A 21,414-nucleotide genomic window follows, 5' to 3' on the forward strand; every position below is an offset into this window, starting at 1 on the left:
ATATAGTATGTCAACACGTCCAACAAAGCTGGCCTTCTCCTGCATCTAAATGGGCACACTGTAGAGTCATTTAAGCCACTCCGATGTAAAAATCTCACCTCGTCTGTGTTGGAAATGTTGCAGTGATAGACAGACCACCATTAACAGTATATTGCTTCTGTCCAATCGGGGAGCAGCGGGGTAATTAGAGGGCCAATCGGAGCGTGGCGTGCTGCCGTGAGGGCGGGGCTGACTGTCTGCTGGAATGCTGCCTCTCTGGGAATGTTTTCCACTTTCAATCACTTTTTTTTCTCTCGCAGTCCTTCTCACAAGGCGCTCTTTAAGCTCCGGTGTTGCCACACAGAGCAGCCATTCATCGGCTCTACAGTCAGCCACACACACTCCCATGTTGGACCACTGGACATCTAAATTGGTAAGTTATGTAATTTTTTAATACAAAATTTCGAAGATAAAGGCGAATATTTAATATCAATAATCACGTGCCAGCTGCGCACTTCTTACCTTTTATTGAAAGAGCTTACCACGTTAATTTGGCTTGGATGACAATGTTTTATGGGCAGAATTTAATTTTTCTGGATTCAGTCCCTTCATCCAAATATAATAATTATTATAATTATTATTATTGTTGGCTAGAGATGTCGTGCTGGCAGTTATAGGGTCTCATTTAGTCCGCTAAATCTCTTAACCTGGTTAAATATGCCTCAAGTAAACCGGGGCATGTTTGATTCACAAGAAAGCTGAAATTATAGGCTATAATTTGACAAATACAATACTTTATGATTGTTTTATTGTTTACTTTAAACTTCTTTTGTTTTTTTAGGTGTAGCTGATTTGGGTGAAACGGACTTTTAGCCGACGAAAAGGATTTGGACACTTTTACGCACCAGTATGGCTTTCCCTGAGAAGAGTGAGCAATAACTGGGACCGTCGCAGACTCCAGACATCTTATCGAGTTAAAACGATTTAATTACACTGAAAAGTTTGTGTTCTCAGTGAAACTAAATTCAAGGGTTGTTTATCATTAGTTTAAATAAGAAAAAAAATGTCCGGCGAGGAGCACAGCCTGTCCGAGGCGGAGCTGAGTCCCGGTGGGTCAGATGATGGTCACTCACTGTCTCCGTCTCAACCCGGAGCGCCACCCGGCCAGGACTCACCTCTGACCGGACCGCCGCCGCAGCTGACCGCTCTGTGTGTCGCGGATGGCAGGGGGGATGACAGATCCAGAGGCAAATCAGACGAAGAGGACGATCGCTTTCCCATCGGCATCAGGGAGGCGGTCAGTCAGGTGCTCGATGGATATGACTGGACTCTTGTGCCTATGCCGGTGCGCGTAAACAACGGAAACAAAGCGAAGCCCCACGTCAAACGGCCTATGAACGCCTTCATGGTGTGGGCACAAGCGGCGAGGAGGAAACTGGCCGACCAGTACCCCCACCTGCACAACGCGGAGCTGAGCAAGACCCTGGGCAAACTGTGGAGGTCTGTATGTTGAGGCTGCCCCACAAAGAACACTGTGGCCATACAGTGGCACATTTCCTGTGTAGTTTGTGCGTAAGGAGAAATGGGGATGTAGAGCCTGACCCTAAATCTGAAAGTGGGGGAAATTATGAGCTCAGATTAGTGATTGTAATCAAGGGACACGCCTAAAAACAAAAATTAACTTTTCTTTTTCTGGTTTGTGCCTTAAAAATGTTCGATATTTTATACTTAAAATTGATTTAAACTGGGTTAAATGCACTGTATCCTTAAATGTATCCATTACCCATTGCTTAGATTGGAAAATGTTTCTTTTCAGACATATTAAAACACAAAACTTTGACATTAAGACGCAGGGCTTATAAAACTAAATCGGTCCTTGTTTTTCTCCCCCCTTCAGGCTACTGAACGAGAACGACAAGAGGCCATTCATCGAGGAGGCGGAGAGGCTGAGGAAACAGCACAAGAAGGACTACCCGGAGTACAAGTACCAGCCCCGGAGACGCAAAAACGGCAAACTAACGAATGCTGGTGAGTCTGATAGCCAGGGGGAAGGGGAGGCCAGCCACTCCCAGTCACATTACAAGACCCTGCATTTGGAGCACAACGGTGGGGCTGGGTCTCCCCTGGGTGACCTGCACCACCACCACCATCACCACCATCATCCTGCTGGTAAGTTAGAGTCTGAACATACTATCATAATTTATGTTTTGCCATGTCAGAAAATCATTTGAGTCTTAAATCAAAATTACACTAAAAGGAGACAAACCTGTTGTGACAGTTCACCTAACCATGTTGCCCCCTCTCCTTTTTCTTCTAGGTCAGGGTCACAGCCCGCCCACGCCCCCCACCACCCCAAAGACAGAGCTCCAGTCTGGGAAGCTGTCAGATGGAAAGAGGGAGGGGGCAGCAGGAGCAGCCGGAGGATCAGGGGGGTCAAGGGGAGCACTTGGGGTGGGAGCTGAAGGTGCATCCGGTGGTCCCTCGTCATCAAGCGCTAAACCCCACATCGACTTTGGCACAATGGACATCGGTGAGATCAGCCACGAAGTGATGTCTAACATTGAGCCATTTGATGTGAATGAGTTTGACCAGTACCTTCCTCCAAACGGCCACCCGCAGAGTGCGGCTGGGGCCCCTACAGCTGGATCTTCGGCCTCGTCTTACGCCTATGCCTTGGCTGCTGCAAGCGGGCACTCTGCCTGGCTCTCCAAACAGCAGCAGCAGCCTCAGGCCTCTCCGTCTTCCTCTGACCCTTCCAAAGCCCAGATCAAGAGTGAGTCTGCATCTGGGAGCCACTATGTCGAGGCCTCGTCCTCTCCCTCCTCAGGCACCCATGTCACCTACACCCCGCTCAGCCTCCCTCACTACGGCTCTGCTTTCCCCTCGCTGGCCTCCAGGGCTCAGTTTGAGTATGGAGAGCACCAGGCCCCCGGGGCGTACTATGCCCACTCCAGCCAGGCCCCGGGGCTGTACTCAGCCTTCTCCTACATGGGCCCTACACAGAGGCCTCTGTACACTACCATAGGAGACCCCTCCAGCGTGGCCCCCTCTCACAGCCCCACACACTGGGAGCAGCCTGTTTACACCACACTCACAAGACCTTGAGGGAGACCAGCTGAGCAGAGGGAAATATGGGAAGCGTGTGAGTGGATCTTTGTGTGTGTGTGTGTGTGTCTGTGTGTGTGCAAATGTGAGTGTGTGACTGTGCATATGTGTGTGTGTGTGTGTGTGTTTGTGTGTGTATGTGTGTGTGCGCGTGTGCGTGCGTGTGTGTGTGTGTGTGTGTGCCCGTGCCATATTGATGTAATATTAGAGGTTTTTACTTTTTTAGCCAATATAATGCAAGATGCATCCATGGGGCCTTACACAGTTATTCTTAAAAAAATACAAAACAGCCACAAATTCACACAGTATAAAGTGTGACTCATGGGCCAACAGCCAATCAGAAAATGAATAAACATTAACAAACGTGTGCCATCATGAATTTATGTGTTGGGATGTTCATCAAGTGTGTATACTGGAGGTAAATGAGTGAACAGATGTTGCATTGATGAATGATACAACCCAGAAACGATGGGTTTCAACTGACATAATCAGATTTTTATTAACCAAACTAAAGGAGATGTTTTTTTATGTTATTGTGTTATTTTATATGCGTAGTAAGTTTATTGTTGTTGTTGATATCCTAGGATGTAACTTTATTGTGACTGATTTGATATTACACTTATACATCTGCACCACTGCTTTGGGAAAAGCATGTTTTGTTTAAATATGATGCTCCCTGGGGTTGTTTATGTGGCCAGATAAGGATAGTTGCGACCTTCTTTTCTCTGTAGATAACGCAGTCTGTGTGTTTCTGTCCTTCCTTACTTTGTTGAAACTGAACAATTAAGCATTTAAGGGGAAAAATAGGAAAAAGAGAGGGAAAGAGAGCTCTTAAAGATGTATTTCAGCTTATCGCTCAGTCTTGGACACTTACCTCAACTTTAGTTATTTTGTGCCAATAGCAAAGGAGAAACACAACCCTGGATACCTGATCAATTTCAGAACAATAAAAAAAAATTCACTTAAGTCACCAAACTTTTTTTTTTTGTTTGCTTTTTAAGTGCCTAACATTTTGCTGATTCACATCTGATTTTTTTCCCCAATAACTGAGTTAAAATCTATAAGTGCAAAGTCTTAACCAAATCTCTTGAGATAAATGGCCAGCTTTGGGTCCTACTTAAGGATTAGAATCACATGTACAACCATTCTGCACTGCATGTAGGCCGTAAGCATGTTTTCTTCTTTGCAGTTTTTCCTATGTAGAGCCCAGACAGGCCTTTTCCTGTCCTCTTCAGCAATGTGAATAATGGTCATTACCACAGGCTTCACCTTTATTACGTGATGCATACTTTATCATTTTATACTGACCCTCTTACCATGTAGTTATTATTTTTATGTAAGTAATAATGCATTGCGTGTCACACCTTTGCTTCTTCCATTTTTGTATAATTCTGGATAGTTTTGTAAAGTGTTTGCTATACATTCACTTGAGTATTTTGCTTCCTTACAAGAAAAGCAATGTTGAAATATTATTGTTGTCATCTATTAAATCAATTTATTTATAAAAAAAAAAAACCTTGTGTAAGATTATTTTATGTGGCAGTGGTTGTTCAAGAATAGCAACAGACGGTGTACTAAGCAAGTGAGGGGTGAAAAAAAAAAAAAAATTAAAAACACGCTGCTGACGTGTAAACTGTAATAACAACACAATCAGTGCCCCACCAACCTAAGCTGTTTAGTGTGTTTGTGTGTGTGTGGTAGGCTAAAATTGACTACTAATTCCCCACATTTAATCGGCTGGGGACTGCGTGTTACTGAGAAAAGACAAAGAGAGCCATTCAGAGAGGCAGAGAGGGACAGAAAGAGAGAGAAGGGGTGGGTGTAAAGAGCCAGAGGCAAGGCCAATTTCAGCTCAGTAACTAACGTAGGCTACACTTGGACTTTTGTACATGGCTTTCCTTTCACTCTGCCCTCTCCTCTCCACCTGAGGCTCCCCCTCCCCTTATTCAGCTGCAGTTTAAACTCATTAAGCAGGTATCCAAAATCATGTTGTGTTTACTGTATTAACTGTGCAATTGAGGGAAATGTAAAACACAGATGATGGTGGAGGCAGTGCTCTTTTTCCAAATTAAAAGGTGACAATTGTCCAAAATGAGGGATGAGAGCTGAAGCTAATTTTGGGAGAAATGAAAAGAAGGCAGTTCATGGACCGCATCAAACTTTGGTTCATTTTTGAGAGAAAAACCATCAATGATTAAGGCAACACTTGGATTATTAATTTAAAAATGGTGGCACTTGAGGAGACCTTGGGTCAGGTGATACACAAACACTGATACGATCATGTTGTGAGCAAGCAGAGAAAAAAGATGATGGCTTCGGAAGGAAAAAAACTAGCTAGATACAAATATTATGGTAGCTGATGAACACTTAATAGAGGGCAAAGATTTTAGTCTATTTTATTTGTTGTTGTTTAATTACAGTCAAAAAGGGGAAGAAGACATTGCATTGAAAATAAACTACTTGTATGTGCATTTGGGAATTTATGAGGGAAATTGTGGTAATGTGATTATTGTGAATATCACGACCAAAGCCTGCAGGGGAGTCCTGCATAGTTACTTGTTGTATGCAACTCCCTGAATAATTTCTTTGACCAGATTACCACAAAAAGGGCATCTGTAGGTGCCTAGAACTTGTCTTTGGTCCTGGGGCATCATAGCACATTAATCAACCCATGTCTATTTAATGTCATTTAACACTTTTCATTTTTGCAGATTAAGCCAATTAATGGTAGGTTTCCAGCAAAGAAAGAAAAAGAGATGAAAATTCAGTCTTGTCAAAACAGTCTTGGCAAAATCTTGGTGAATTTTGATGAACGTTCATTAGTCAATTAATTCAATAAAAACATCAAGCCAAAATGAGATGGGTATCTCAAATTTAAGATTGTTTAAATCATAAATTAAACTGTTGGGATTACCATTTGTGGAAAGCAATGAGTACATTTACTTTAGTACCATATTCAGGCAACATTTTCCCACTTCATTTTATTTTACTGCTATTTCTTCTTGTTTCAAATGGAATTTTTTTAACATATATAGTCACCAGTTACCAGAGATTATATAAAATACAGACTCCAATTTCATCAGCTGCAATAACATACTCTTTAAATAATGATTTAAATAATACTTCTACAATATAATACATAACATTATAGTATTCTGAAACAGTCCATAACACATCTTTGGCTTTTGATACTGATACCTGGTGCAAGGTTAATGTTTTATTGTGCACTGTCCCTGTCTAAATAAAATAAAAATGACAAAAAATTACAAATCACAAGAGAAATACAAACACTTAGTTGTATCTTGAACTAGTGTCACATGTGGCTGCTGAGTGCATCCTAAAAACATTTGTTTATTCACAGAATTCAGTTATTTAGGTTTAGTACATATTTTGTAATATTTCTTCATGTCAGACACCAAACTGCTGTCTCAATCCTGCTAAATGGTTGACAGACTGAAAAAACACAGTGGTGATGATAGAAATTAGTCCAGGACTTTGCCAGTGAAGTTCACTATGTTGTATCTTACAATAAATGTGGTCAAAAACCTGAAGCTAAAATATTTAATAGCAATTTATATTATACCAAAGTATGAAGCGCAATACGGGAGCGAAAAGTAAAAAGACTGCTGTTCAGACTCCAGACCAGACGGTGGCGGTAACGCGCATAAAACTATAGAAGAGTGCATGTGCATGTGACGTCACACCTGGGGCGCCAAATCTGCAGCAGAGAAGAAAAACACCCAGAAGCGTCCTGTCATCACACAGAGAGGTAAAAACATGAACTTAACTCACATTTATCACGATGTTTTAGTACTTTAAAGTCACGTTAGAGCAGCGTGAACGCATAATTGACTCAGGAAACGTCAACTTGTGTCGTTAATGTTACTAACTTAACCCCCGAAACTGAATCCAGTCCCCTGTATGGACTTGAACATCATAGGATTTCTGTCTTCTCCTCTCAGTCAGCAGTCATGGACCTCAGCCCGTTTGAAGCAGACAACTCTGTGAGCTGTCGGCTGGCCTCTGTGATCCCTGACGCCTGCAGGACTGAGGACTGTTGCCTGGGCATCGATGAGGCGGGCAGGGGACCTGTGCTGGGTATGCTGCTGGTTTGATCTTGAAAAAAGGAAACATACAGACGTAATCATGAATCATTGAGGTCAATAGTTGTCTGCAGCGACACAATGTAGTTTACTTGTGTTAGCTGTGATACAATGAACCAAATGTTTTTCTTTCTGTAATCATTCATACTGAACATTAGAGGCTCTTCTCATAATGCACTTATAATGTAAGTGATGGGCGACAAAATCCCCAGTCCTCCTTCTGTGCAAAACATGTCTTTAAAAGTTTATGTGAAGCTAATATTAATCTTCCGGCATCAACATGAGTCAAATCAAGTAGATATCTTTCAATATTACTGTCTTCATAGTGTCAAAGTTCCTCTTTTTGTTAGTATACTTCCACCGCAGCTCAACAGGGAAACACACAGAGGTGATTTGATGCTGAAAAGCCTGTAAATGTGGCACATATCCACTTGATATGACAAACTCAGACTTATCTGAAGCCTCATTGAAGCTTCAGATAAACTAGATGTTGAAATGTGGATTTTGGCCTCCATCACTTACATCGAAGGGGATCTTTTCATGGCCACTGTGAACAACAGGAATGATTACAGCAAAGAAAACCTCTTTCAGGATGGAAAAAGGACATTTGCAGACTGACTCCATATTTTTTTTATAATCACAAGGTCTTAGTGACAACAACAAAGCCAGAAGAAAGGAAGAGGGATCCAGCTGATGGCCCGCTGGTGTCCAAGCTGAGTTAATTAGGTTTAGGGGTAGACATAATACAAACATCACACCTCAGTATAATGCAATTCAACAGCACTACAAACTACCACCTCCAAACTGACCATAAAGTTGATTAAACACCTCTCTAATACAGTATCAACAAAAACGGAACATTATAACTTTCTTAAAGGAGAATTGTTGGCTGTAGTATTTGACTGTATTAGTTTTAGCTAGGTGTACTTTGTAAACTGGTAACTGACTGTACATGTTAACAGAGTTTGTGTTGTTTGTGATCCAGGGCCCATGGTTTACGGAATATGTTTCTGTCCGGTTTCCAAAAAGGAGGAGCTAAAAGCCTTGAAGGTGGCAGGTAATCTTGTTGACCTTTAATCATCTCTGAAGGTGATGATGTGAAAGGGAGATTGACTACCTCTCTCTGTATGATTTTTAAACAAATTCAACTAATTTAATCCTGCTGATTACAAGAGAGAGTGACTAATAACTGTTGTATAAAATGTATCTTCAAAAAGAGAAACACAAATTTAGCCTGTTCATCATAACTGTATGCCTCCTGCAAAAGATTAATGCATTGATGTTTTCTCTCTTGTTAGATTCAAAGACTTTAACAGAGGCAGAGAGAGAGAAACTATTCCAAAATCTGGATGAAGCCAAAAGTTATGTTGGATGGGCGGTAAACATTCTCTCACCCAACGTCATCTCTACCTGCATGTTACAGAGGTATTTTGTCAAATACAGCATAATGCACACATTCACTTGTTTCTTATTCATAAACTGTGTTTTACTTCAATACACTAACTAAATGTCTGCTTTTGTTAGAACAAAATACAACCTGAACACCCTTTCACACGATACAGCGATTGGTTTGGTTCAGTATGCGTTGGACAACGGAGTACAGCTCAAAGAGGTTTGTTAACATGACTATAAATGAAAACTTGATATTTATTTGAATTGGCTGTTTTCTCCTCTGTCTGAATGCACAAAGTGTCCTACAATCCAGTATTTTCTAGATCAAGTTTGGACAAGTTAATTATTTATTCTTTTCATGAAGATCTCTGCCCCTTCCTGTCTTGCTGTCTTGCTTTGTCTCCAAACCTTCACTTCTCTGGTACCCTGCAGGTATTTGTGGACACAGTTGGCCCAGCAGAGAAGTACGAGGCAAAGCTCTCCCAGCTGTTCCCGGGCATTGAGGTGACAGTGAGGCCAAAGGCTGACTCCCTCTTTCCCATCGTCAGTGCAGCCAGTATCTGTGCGAAGGTTAGTGACATCCAGCAAACTGTGTCTCAGCCTCTTTCTTACATCATTAGTTAGTTTTACACATCTTTCCTCTCTAGGCTAAAGGAAATAATTTTATGTGAAGCAACATAAATACAAAATTAATATCACCAGTTGTAGAGGTTGTACAGTTGTTTAAGTTACTTTTTCATACATCTATTTGTTAACAGGAGTGCTGAAACCAGATTTCCAATGTTTAATGTGAACAGCAGTCTTCTGTCTCTTGTATTGTTCTACACCCTCATATGGCCAAAATTTTAAAGGAACTGTGTAGGTTTTACAAGTCGACATCAGAGTCGCAAACAATTGTCAATTAACAGAAAGATTATCTGACAATAGTTTTTCTAAAAGTAAATGGTGTGATGTTACTGTAGTCTTCTCTGCATCATGAAGACTGAAGGGTCATGTTTTGAGATTCAGAGTGCACAGAGAGGAGGGGCTATATACAGACTGTTGTCAATATGTTTGAGAGAGAGAGAGAGAGAGAGAGAGAGAGAGAGAGAGAGAGAGAGAGAGAGAGAGAGAGAGAGAGAGAGAGAGAGAGAGAGAGAGAGAGAGAGAGAGAGAGAGAATGTGGGAATGTTGGGTTAGGGTTAGGATTTTGTATCAGGCTGTCAGGCAAACATACAACTCCATGGTCTTAATTTTGGATTACAGATGTAAAGTGGCCATATAATACCCCTCTTCCACAAGATTGTCTTAATAAAATGTATCTGACACACTTGGGTGCAAATACCTCAAGGATCAGACAGCACAACAGCCTTCTCACCCTGCCTAAACAGCCCTGTTCAGAATGGCTGGTTTGATTGCCCTTACCTTCTCTCTTGGCTACCATGGCAACTGTTGAGTGTAACTCCCGAAAAAAAAACATGGCTGCCAGAGAAAACTATAGCGGTGCAACAAACATACCACATTCCTCACGTTACTTAGACAGAATCAGTTCACCCCAAACAGCCAGCGAGCCGCTGCAGGCACCGACTAGACCCCAACCAGCACAGTGAGGTCAGTGAGGCTCAACCTGAATGAACCCAAAATAAACTTAGATTTTGCTGTGATTTAATTGCAATAATCGGATCAAATGGATGCCAAAATAACTACATTATGATGCCGATTTGTAAAAAGTCTGAATTCACGCTTTGTCAAATCTGTCTGTAAGATTTGAGGTCAGTCAGAGTTATGCTAGGACTGTAGGTGCTCAATCCACATCCAAAATAATATAATCTAAAGACATAAATATGGCAGTGATGTTATTGTGTATACACAGAGTTATCTACATACTGTGTAACTTTAAAATGATATAAATGGCATTTTGACATTTTTATTATTGATGACACTTGCTGAGGTGGTGTGTGACTCCGGATACATTGAGAGTAGTGAGTTTGGAAATAAATACACAAAACCCCAAAAGTTTAAACAATAAACTCCTCACACTGCAAACTGCTGCAGATCAGGGCAGAATTGGGGTTTATTCCTCCAGAACGTAAGACAGCAGCAGCAACAACTCCTTTTTGCACTTAACGTCGCTCAATTTAGGCACATCAGACTCAAATATATACACACAAGCACTGAAAAAGTGAGTTTTTCATACTATGCCCCCTTTAATATTGCTGCTACCAAAAAGCTCAGCCTGCATTTAAAGCTATGTTCATATTCAGTCAACTACTTTTCTGATGTTGTGTCAATCGTCAGGTGGCCAGAGACCGCGTTGTAAAGGGCTGGAACTTTGCTGAGGACCTGGGTGATGTGGATGCAGACTACGGCTCAGGATACCCGGGTGGTAACTATGAATAAGTCTTTCATCTCTGACAATTGGAGCAGAGCTGTTCAACATGAACCTTTCCATAATAACAACATTTCAGAAAACCTTGTTAACATGTATTAAATATGAGCATTTTCATGCATTTACTGTGTTGTCAGGCATTCCTTTTAAAAAAAATATATATTTTCATATTGTGCAATTAGATAAACAAAGAACAAATGATGCATGTAGAAACTGCATCCTCATAAACTGACATTGAGATATACTTTCTCCTGCTTCTACAGACCCAAAGACCAAAGCATGGCTGCTGAAGTACCTGGACCCTGTGTTTGGTTACCCTCAGTTTGTCCGCTTTAGCTGGAGCACCGCCCAAACCTTGTTGGACAGCAAGGCTGTGACTGTGCACTGGTAAAGACCCCACACACTAGATTTTGACCAAAGCTCTTAGATGTTTAAAAGCAGAGTTTGATTTAGGGAGTCAAATGAGGATACCACTAACATCCAGCATTAAAACAGGATTTACAGTTTTTGTGCCATTTTGCTCTAAGAAAATTAGTGTCTCTGCTATTTATGAATAAGTATTTGGCAGAGAACAGGAAATGTCTCAAAGCATTCAAATGGTTTCCAGCTTTTTTCCAAGTCTACAGAAGATAAAAACTTGACAAAAATGCTTTTGAAAATTGCTTTGTTGTGTGTGTAAATGCATGCGCTAGTGTGTGAAAACCACAATCCCTTTGATTTCGAGGTCACGCCCAATGTCTTTACAAATCATTTGACCTCAGGAGATGAGTACTAACCACAGCATAATCATCAGTCTTGTTTTGTTAAATCTGTCCTCAGGGATGACGAGGAGGAGGATGGAGAGAAGGCGGCACAGCGGAAGAACAACAGGTCCATGTTGTCCTACTTCAATGCATCAGCTGGAGGTAACAGTCAAACTCCAACCCACCAGACACATCGCTTCTTCACTGAGCGCAGGCTGAAGAGCCTCGACACACTCTGAGGAGAGCACATTGGAGGACATGCACACACATACAGTCAATCATAACCACACAGATATTCATATTCATGAAGCCAAACAGCTGAGTCTTGGGCTCAGATGTGGATGGACTTTGATGAACCAATGCAAACCTGAGTGAAGATCTCTTTATTTGTCCTGTTTGTATCAGTTTTTTTTATACATAAAATAAAAGTCATGTTTTGCGTTCTTAACATACTTCTACCCCCTTTTTGTGAAAGAAACAGAGATGTATTGTTGGAAAGGGTTGCAATCTTTTATTCCGATACTGCCCTCTGGTGGCAATGTGACAGTAGACCGTAGGGGTTTGAAAAGCATTCAGTGTTTCACAAGCACCATTATTGCTCCAAACACAACCACAAATGCAAAATATTCACCCTAGTATGACTTCAGCTGCAGAATGAAAACCATTTCATTCTGCCAACCAAATCATTTAATATAAATTGAACTTCATACAAAGTTCAGTAAACAAAAAACTAAATCAAACCAACATTCAGTGTGACCACACTTTGCTTTTAACACAGCACCAGTTCTCCATGTTACACTTGTGCCAGCTGGAGACATTTTGAACTAAGACATCTTTAAGTTTTCTTTCTTTACTGTTTCATCTTACATATAGACACTACTAACAAACAAATATGAGGTAAAACAAAGGATGAGGTTTGTTGTTAATACTGCATTTTCTTTTTCCCATTAAACACTACAAGGTAATCTGCATTTACCCACAGAGCACTTTTGGCGTTGCATTTAATGATATTGAGATGGTCGCCAAATGCCGTCTTCTCAGAAAGTTGCCGTTGTTGTTTCTCACATCTTCAGAGAAGTTGATCCACCTCCAAACTATTTGTCCTGACTAATACTTGAACACACTGGTGACTTCATGTGTAATGAAACATTTTTATCTAGAAGAACACAGGGCTGTTCATCACTTCTTAAATGAAAAAATAAATTCTTTGTTGACTTGCCCGGCTTTACAAAGGTTAATCCAAAAATAAAGGCATATCCACCCGTCCACCGTTGCTAGTTCCCATTGGGTTTTCTGGACTCCTGGATCCTTTTCCCAAAGTTCATTGCTAAAGTGGAGACCGCAAATGAGGACAGGATCACGATGGAGCTCCCCACAAAATGAGACGAGGCTCCTCTGGGGGTCGCTCTCAAGGCTTTTCTGGAGAAAGCCTCTCTGTCGAAGGCTGCAGTGGCCGTCATTGTCTGGGTCACAGGCTCCATGGTCGTGGAAGGTGCTTGAATGTCGGGAAGCAGAAAGTAAAATTCAGTGAGCTGTCTGCAGTTGGGTAGGTGTTGGATCCTCAGTAGGCCTGATGCAGCCTGAGCAGGGGGTGTTGGAGATCTCTGTGCAGACCAACACGTCGCAGGACTTCGTTCTGTGTGATTCCTGTCCTGATCCCTTCCGCTACGTCCTTTTATTAACCCACCATGCGCTCATCTAATCCCACTAAGTAGCCTAGTGGCCTCCTGCGTCAATGGGATTGAAATAGTTAGCCCATGCCCATGGATGACTAGGGTGGTGATCTATTTCAGCTTAAGACTGTAAATTCTATTAGATCACCTCAACGTTCTAGTGCATGAATGGAACTGTTTGTGATTGTGGCTTGCAGACGTTCAACAACCGTAAACATACAATTAAGAAAAAGCAGTGATTCCACTGTGCAGCAGGTTAGAGGCTGCAGTCAGTGATGCGAGTCGTTTTCACTATAAACTCACGTGATGGTTTCGGTGCTAAAGAAGTGCTGTAAATGCCTCTCATATTCATCACAACTGAAATTAAGAAAAAAATCCCTCAATCATCAATGCTTTCTGTACAGCTGGCACTTTGCGTGATAAAGTAATAATAAATAAACAAAAACAAGATAAAAAAATATTATGTAAAGCAGGGTAACTATTTGCAATGTACTGTGTTTTTTGTGAATTAAACAAAATGTCTCAGTAGATAATAAGGAACGAGGTCCACATGAGGTGAATCAGATTAGATGAGTACATCTCATTAAGAAAAGGTACAGGATAATTAAACAATACAAAATGAACCAATGAGCCTCTGAGCTGTAAATCTACTAAGTTGTTTTTCTGTTAGTTGCAGTCTTAGGGATGTCTATCAATGTATTTTATAATTTATTAACAAGGACAATGTACTGTACATTTAGTATACAGTTAAAAACCAATTTTCCTCTTTGTCCATCCTTGAGTAAAGGCCACAAGTGAAGTGCAGGTTACATTGATGTCATTAATTTGGTATTTGGCAATTTTCAGTCTGATATTGCTAACAGCATTTAACTTTCCAAGCCAGTCTATAATATATAAAATGTTATAAATTACATATTTTTAACACATTTATTTACGGAGGTTAAAGGAAGAAAACGTTGGATGGTATTCTTCACATTTCCAGAGACTAGATCTGAAGTGATGAGTGGATCCACAGGAAAATGGCAACAATTTTGAAAAGTAATTAATCGTTTAAGCCGTCAGTTATACAAAAATGTCAGACTTTTGGTAACAGCCTCTGAACTGAACTGTGAGGATTTGATGCTTCTTTGTTTTATATTTTTGTAAATTGAATTCAGTTTTTTGGGACTGTTAACATAAAACAAGGAGATGAAGCACCTTAAGACCTGGGAATTTGGGATGGGCATTTTTCACTATCTGATAAAAATGTTATACACTAAACAATTAATATTGAAATAAAAAAATCTACTGACAAATTAAAAATAAAAAACAGCATATTTTGTAATTATACAATACAATTTTAAGCAGAAGTGGTCCTGACCAATACCCTCTGATACATCACAATGTATTGATCACAGGGATATAAATCATTTTAATTGCTGTGTAAAAAATTAGCACATCATTACATAAAACACTGTTTGTTTATCTGTGACTTGGACACAGTTTTCAGCACCAAGGACAGCTTCTCACCCCCAACACTACCACCCAGGTCACATGAGTGAGCAGGTCTCTAATCCCTGTGAAGTCATTATAGGTAGTCCCAGTTTCTTTTCAAGGCATCTTTTTAATGGTACTAATTGGATTGTGCCAGTTTTTTTCAACCACAGACACAGGAAGCTTTTGTGAATGAACGTTTGGCAGTGACTCAGTCCAGGTAGTACTAGATGATTCAGCGGCGAGTCAACGGAAAATCCCAATAAGGACATGTCTGTACTACCTAATGGGCCCTATAAACACTGACCTTGCTCTGTTATTTACTCATAAGGCAACAAGAAGGGCACAAATACATTTACTTTCAGTCTGAACAAAGAGTAGTCATTTCTTAATAAGTTCAATTTAGGACTCATTCAATATGTTACAGGGCATGAAAACACAACATTTTGTCCTGACAGCAGAAACATTGTTGGAAAGAAAGGTTACATCATGGATTTTGTAAAAAAAAAAAATCAATGTGGATTTTATAATAAATTATATAATATAATTTAATTCCTGTTTGTTTAAGACCAACAGCTACTACTGTCTAAAAAGCTATAAAATGATTAATGGATACATTATGAATTATACATACATTTGTGATATTAACAGTAAAAACAATGGATTGGTAATAAACTTAGTTAAAAATTCAAACTAATGTTGCTAAAAATCTGAGAAGAAAATCTGCGCCATCTTATTAAAACTATGAGATGGTAAAATGTATATTCATCTGTGTATGTGACCTTTTGAGTTCATTAAACTGCTGGCATTTCAATGGTGGCACCGTCAGTGATTCTTTAACATCAGATCTCCCTGGATAAAGATATGAAGATAATTCACAAATGTCACTTTTATAATGATTATTCATTATAGAACTGCTGTGTCACAGACTGTATGTGAATCCCCTCAGGCCTGGTCTATATTGAGCAGTCTGATTGAAAGCTGGTTGTTATCTAAGGATCAGCAGTGTGAACTCAATCCACCTTACCTTGCATTTCTCCAGACTCTGTTGTACCTGGCCGTCAAATGAAATGATCTTTGCTCTCGGCCTGTTCAATAAATGGTGAACTTTTGTCTGGAATAGCAGATCCTTTCCACATGGTGTCCCCATCGCCCCAAAATGAACACTGCTCTATTTTTTTGCCAAGTTATGATTCTGACATGTTTCACACTGCTGCCAAGACAGAGAAAACATTTATATTAGTATTCAGACTTAGTACTGTTTTCTTGCTTTTGCGTTGGACTTTTCTTCCTGGGCCATTTTTCAAAAAAAGAACAATCAATATCAGCTTTCATTTATACCAGAAACGTTAGTGTGAGTTTTGGGAATTCTGCAGGTTTTTTATGATTTCTGCACAGAAAACAAGTCAGTACAACAATGTTCAGAAGTTGTATATAAATCATATAAGTTTCACACAGCACAGTAGGGTTTTACAACAATACATCAACTATAGAGCAGGTGCTGGCATGCTGACTGGATCTGTTCCCCAGCTGTGAAGATGCCTCTCTTTGATGACCACAACTTCACAGTGTTGTATCTTGTCTGTGTTACAGCCTGTCGGTGCTTGTTCTTCACACTTTCCTCTTTTCGGTAAACACCAGTGTTTCCTGTATGTTTGTAAGTAACTAAACCTGGAGACAAAAAAACAGACAGAGGTACTGATCCAAGTGTTTAATCACACCAGCTTATTTTACAAGAAAATATGTTCATTTAATGCAATAAAGACAAATAGTTTAGATCTGGACGTCACTACCTATTTATATGATCTCTGTTTATTTATGTTATATTAAAATAAGATGTAGATAAAGTAAAGGAAATGGGAAAATAGTTTTAAACTTTGAGTAGACTCAGAAAAAGAATTCTTGCACTCTTGCATGAGAAAACATCCCAACTACTTTTTGTGTTCAGTTTTCTGCCCTTACTATGTGAAGATACATCACTGTGCAATGAGCTAAACACACTTCCACTAACACAGTAGCTTAGTTAGCAGTAAACTAAATTCTTCTAACAAGTCAACAATCGTCAAAACGGCTATAATAAAAAAAGTAGAGATAGTGCTTCAAAGGCATCTGGAGTGGAGAAAATAAAAATGCCTGTTAGCATAGTCTAAACTGCGTAGTCTATATTAGCATGTCTCCTGCTGTGAATTTAGATGATGACGACGACGTCCTCCATCTTGTTGTTGTATCTCTCACAGAAGTGACGTTGCTATACCAACCGTGGGCTCATTTACGTCACTTCAGTGTTTCTATTGTTGGTGCCAGTGCACAGAAAAAAAACCCTTCAAGGTATTCAGTTGTTGGGGGCGGGGGGTAGTTCCTCTCAGTGAGTCTCCAGAACTCCAGATCAAAAGAACACCTAATGCTGGTTAAAGTATAACTGCTTGGATCAGTGCCAGTAGAGGTTGCTATAGAAACATAATGGCCGATTGAAACCAATTGGCAGACTACTCAGACAACTTTCATATAGATCATAAGTCTACTGGTCATATCATATGGTGGAAAAATAACTTCCATTGAGTGCTTCCATTGATACATTTGTTTGAGATTAAAAGCTTTGATATATAACAGTGGAAATTGTGTTCTGCCTGCAAAGAGACAAGACCAGAAACCCACTTAACTGATCAAGTTGCATATACATTATCTCTCCCTCATGAACTTCATCCCTATTCTCTACATCTTTCTTAGGTTTATGTATGTATGATGAGGCACCGCTGAGACCGCTGGTGTTTTATTTAGACGCTCTTCTTCCCAGACTAGCTAGGCTTTTAGCACAGCTGCAGTCTGTGACCCACTTCCATACAGACAGCACAAGGTGGGAGCTGAGGGGAGGAGAAAAGAGGTGTAGGGGTTTCAATGAAGCTGGAGCAAAGGAAGGAGATTAGGCAGGATAAGGAGTGTTAGTGGAAGAGAGTAGATGGATGAATAAGGAAAAAAAATAGGAGGGGATTAAAAAGATAAAAGAAGTGGAGAAAAGTTTAAGGATAAAACATAAAAAATAGGAGCTATGGGAAAATTAATGAAAAATAAAAATAAATAGAATTAGACATACAGCATTTAAATGTATTCTCTAAATACTGTTCTTAAAGGGGACATATTATACCTTTTGAGATTTGCTGCCATTTATATACTGTTACAATGTTGGATATTTATGTTAAATGTAGTCAAAGTTCCAATACTTGAGGTGAATGTATGTAAAAACGTTGCCTTCAATTCACAAGCCCAGTCTTCAGCCTGCTCTGAATGCTCTGTTTGCAAAGTTATTTCTACTTCACCATCAAAGTGACGTCAGATAGTTTGCACATGACTACAAACACCCGTGCGTTGTGTAGCCTTTGATGCCAAGATTGTTCCATGGAGTGTTTGTGTTGTTCACTCACATAATTCAGATCAGATTAAGGCTCAAACATGTATGGCTGTATTTGAGAAGTGTATGTGTTGAGTGAAGAACATGGAAAAAAAGCTAAATCTGACTATTACTGTTTGTTTAAGTATAGTCTCTGCAGCTTCCAGGAGCTAACCAATGAGAACAGAGTGGGCTCATTGGACACTTAAAGATACAGGAGCTAAAACAGCCTGTTTCTGCATAAAGAAGATGGATGGATGGATGGATGGATGGATGGATGGATGGATGGATGGATAGATAGATAGATAGATAGATGGATAGATGGATAGATGGATGGATGGATGGATGGATGGATGGATGGATGGACGGACGGACGGACGGACGGACGGACGGACGGACAGACAGATAGATTAATAAGGAGGTTTTTGGTCTGTAAATCATGCAAAGATGTTCCTAAACCTCAGAAAAACCAGGAAAAAAGAGGTTATATCTTCTTTAAGAGGGCAGAAAACAACATAGACCTTTTTAACAGCAGTCATATTTAGATGTCAAGACAACTTCAGGTGTGATTCACTGCATTCATAATTCATTCATAACGCTAAATTAGGTTTAGAGTTTCAGGGCTGTAGAATTGTGCATGCAGTCATCAATGTTATTCATTTCATTTGCTGCTTGAACAAGTTATAATGTCTGCTTTGAAAAGTGTTTATGGAGTGTGAATTGTGGCTTTTGAGTTTGTGCACTCTGAATGTAATTGTATTAGAGTAGTAGGAGTACACAATAATGTACACAACAAGTTGGTAATTAAAACCTACAGATGATAAACAATGTAAACATCCCTCCTGTAATATAATCACAATTACAAACCCTGCTACAAAGTCAAGTCACATTAGGGTGGATGCCAATTAGCAGCAGTTTAGTCAGTGATAAAAAGGTGTGGCCATCAGCACTTTGACTTGTGAATGTTTAAAGTGACAGCGACAACTCAGCCTACTGTTGGTCCACACAAAGCCAGTTTATTTTGTGTGTGAAAACAATGTGTGTGCAGACTAGTGTTTCTAGTTCATTTTCCTGAAGGTTCCATTCTCTTTAATGAAAACGTCCATCACATCCAACATTTAATGCAGAGTCTCAGCTTGTTTTAGTTGTCCTAAATACATATTTTTCCATTCAGTCAAGGGTAAGAGGCTCACATACTGTAATAATAGTCATGGACTGACTGACTTCATTTAAACAATGACCAAACTAGCTTTTATGTCAAGAGGAGAACTGCAGCTGTTTTTTTAAAAATATTGTTTTCCAAGGATTTATTTTCTGTGTTGCTGGATAAACATTCAGTACATTTTTGTGGGCAATTTTAAAATGCACTCTAGAGGAACAGTGCTGATAGATGAGCTACATCTGAATAAGCAGACCAAGTAGTCAGCCTCAAGGGCATTTGAAGTGAATTATATTGTAACGTTCCCATCGCATGCTATCTTGTTATTAAACTGGGAAGAATATAAATAACATTAACTTCTTGTAATGCAATACAATCCCATACAGCAACACTACAAACTATGGCCTAAAAATGAAACACAGTTGAATCAACAGCTAACTTGATAAACTTCACAAAGGCAGTATTTATTACAGGGCTAAATACCTAAAGTACAAGGAGGACCTGCACCTGCACTCACAGTAGTAGATTTGATTAAACACAAGGGGAGTACTTTCCTTTGGAATAAGGCCTTCATGTTACAGTTTTTGGCTGTGGGAGGAATGCTGACTCCTTTTATTAACATGGTCTGGACGGACACACATACGCAGCAAATCTGAATGTAGGGGGAGGCACTCTCAGTCTATGAAGAGATGTGAGCTGACGTGGCGCTTGTGAGACAGGCTTACCAGGACGGGAAATGGGATTGCACAAGCGGGCAGGCATATTCCAAATCCCAGCCCTGCCAAGCTTTTGGCTGCAGTGAGCTGACCCCATGTGACCTCCCTCGGGGACATCTTTTGAAAAAGGGTGACATCATATTTGAGAGCTTTTACACAGAGCAGTAGGAGAAAGTCTTTTCCTGTTAAAGCTGTGCCTTGTACAGGCACGGCTCTGCTGCCGCCATCGCTTACTTCTCACAGCATCTAATGAACAAAAAAGATGTAAAATTCATGTAGGTTCATTCATTATTTAATATTAATAAGAAAAAAGCAGCACAGGCTAAATGTGCTACAAAAGTCAGACATGCTGGTAACTGGGTCACACAAAGCAATTTTTCACCTGCTGACACCGACGCATATTTATACTTGAACACTTTTTCATGCTGACCTTTTCTGTAAGATATTGTTTTAATAACCTGCAGCAGGTTAGTTCTGCTTTATTCTAATGGTTTCTTTCAGTGCATGCTCTTAGATTCATGTTTAATATATTGAAATGTTACCTTGTTCCTGCAGACAGTTCCATAACACATTATTGGCTGCAAGATTAATGGTTAATTATAAATTTGTATCTGATATTGGTCCTCTAGAGGGACTATGTGTCAGAATCTTAATATTTTAGCTAATATTGTGCTCACATGGTGCATATTCCTAAATATAGTTCAGTTCCAATTACCACCTGCACACTGATCATTTTTAGATTTAAATGTATCCAAAACTAGATAAATTGTAATTTTTATCAAAAAATATGTGATTGTCTTCAGACTATTATTCATGGTGTACATGTTGAAAATACTCAGGAACAGTGTTTTATACCAGAGTGAGACTGAATACTATTGTGAAAAAGGCTCAGCAGCATTTGTACTGTTCACTTCAAGGAATCCTGTTGTTAACCTTAGTCCTAAATTCACTGCACACCTTTTTACTAAATAACTAAGAAAAACTAAGAAAAACCATACCCACTTATCAGTGGCCCCACACATGGGGTCTTTTTGACCCAGTGCCATCATCATTTGTTTTAAATTGCTTATATGTAAAACAAATTGAGGGATGCATGGCTTTTAAATTTAAAAATAATCTGGAGTCAATTATTTGACAGAAAATTAATCATGGGAATTTTTCCATGTTATTGCAATGCTTCATTGTCTAATTGATACATTTATCTGTCAGGGAAACAAATTAATTGATAATGGAAAAAAAATCATTTGCTGCAGCCCATCAAGCCTGCCTGCCCCTCCCCCCTTTTTTTCCCAAGAAAACACTATTGTGACACTATTAG

General features: G+C 39.8%; 2 protein-coding genes across 2 annotated transcripts; both read left to right on the top strand.

Moving 5' to 3' along the window:
* The first annotated feature begins 356 nt into the window (after window positions 1–356).
* On the top strand, window positions 357–3,116 carry LOC128370744 (transcription factor Sox-10-like). The gene is made up of 4 exons (XM_053330987.1): window positions 357–412; window positions 821–1,479; window positions 1,877–2,148; window positions 2,297–3,116. The coding sequence occupies exons 2-4, from the start codon at window positions 1,043–1,045 to the stop codon at window positions 3,082–3,084; spliced, it is 1,497 nt and encodes a 498-aa protein (XP_053186962.1). The 5' UTR covers window positions 357–412; window positions 821–1,042; the 3' UTR covers window positions 3,085–3,116.
* Window positions 3,117–6,801: 3,685 nt separating this feature from the next.
* rnaseh2a (ribonuclease H2, subunit A) lies at window positions 6,802–12,074 on the top strand. Its single transcript, XM_053330989.1, has 9 exons — window positions 6,802–6,853; window positions 7,047–7,182; window positions 8,173–8,244; window positions 8,486–8,612; window positions 8,712–8,799; window positions 9,012–9,149; window positions 10,857–10,944; window positions 11,211–11,334; window positions 11,767–12,074. The coding sequence occupies exons 2-9, from the start codon at window positions 7,056–7,058 to the stop codon at window positions 11,927–11,929; spliced, it is 927 nt and encodes a 308-aa protein (XP_053186964.1). The 5' UTR covers window positions 6,802–6,853; window positions 7,047–7,055; the 3' UTR covers window positions 11,930–12,074.
* The last annotated feature ends 9,340 nt before the right edge of the window (window positions 12,075–21,414 follow it).

The sequence above is a fragment of the Scomber japonicus genome, chromosome 2 (genome assembly GCF_027409825.1).
Source record: "Scomber japonicus isolate fScoJap1 chromosome 2, fScoJap1.pri, whole genome shotgun sequence".
Taxonomy (NCBI): Eukaryota; Metazoa; Chordata; class Actinopteri; order Scombriformes; family Scombridae; genus Scomber; species Scomber japonicus.

What these genes read in the sequence shown, in the direction of transcription:
- LOC128370744 (XM_053330987.1), top strand. Translation starts at nt 1,043, where the DNA reads ATGTCCGGCGAGGAGCACAGCCTGTCCGAGGCGGAGCTGAGTCCCGGT. An exon ending in ACCCTGGGCAAACTGTGGAG is followed by an intron (nt 1,480 to 1,876) that starts GTCTGTATGTTG and finishes TCCCCCCTTCAG; the next exon opens with GCTACTGAACGAGAACGACA. An exon ending in TCACCACCATCATCCTGCTG is followed by an intron (nt 2,149 to 2,296) that starts GTAAGTTAGAGT and finishes TTTTTCTTCTAG; the next exon opens with GTCAGGGTCACAGCCCGCCC.
- rnaseh2a (XM_053330989.1), top strand. Translation starts at nt 7,056, where the DNA reads ATGGACCTCAGCCCGTTTGAAGCAGACAACTCTGTGAGCTGTCGGCTG. An exon ending in GGGCAGGGGACCTGTGCTGG is followed by an intron (nt 7,183 to 8,172) that starts GTATGCTGCTGG and finishes TTTGTGATCCAG; the next exon opens with GGCCCATGGTTTACGGAATA. An exon ending in CGGCTCAGGATACCCGGGTG is followed by an intron (nt 10,945 to 11,210) that starts GTAACTATGAAT and finishes CTGCTTCTACAG; the next exon opens with ACCCAAAGACCAAAGCATGG.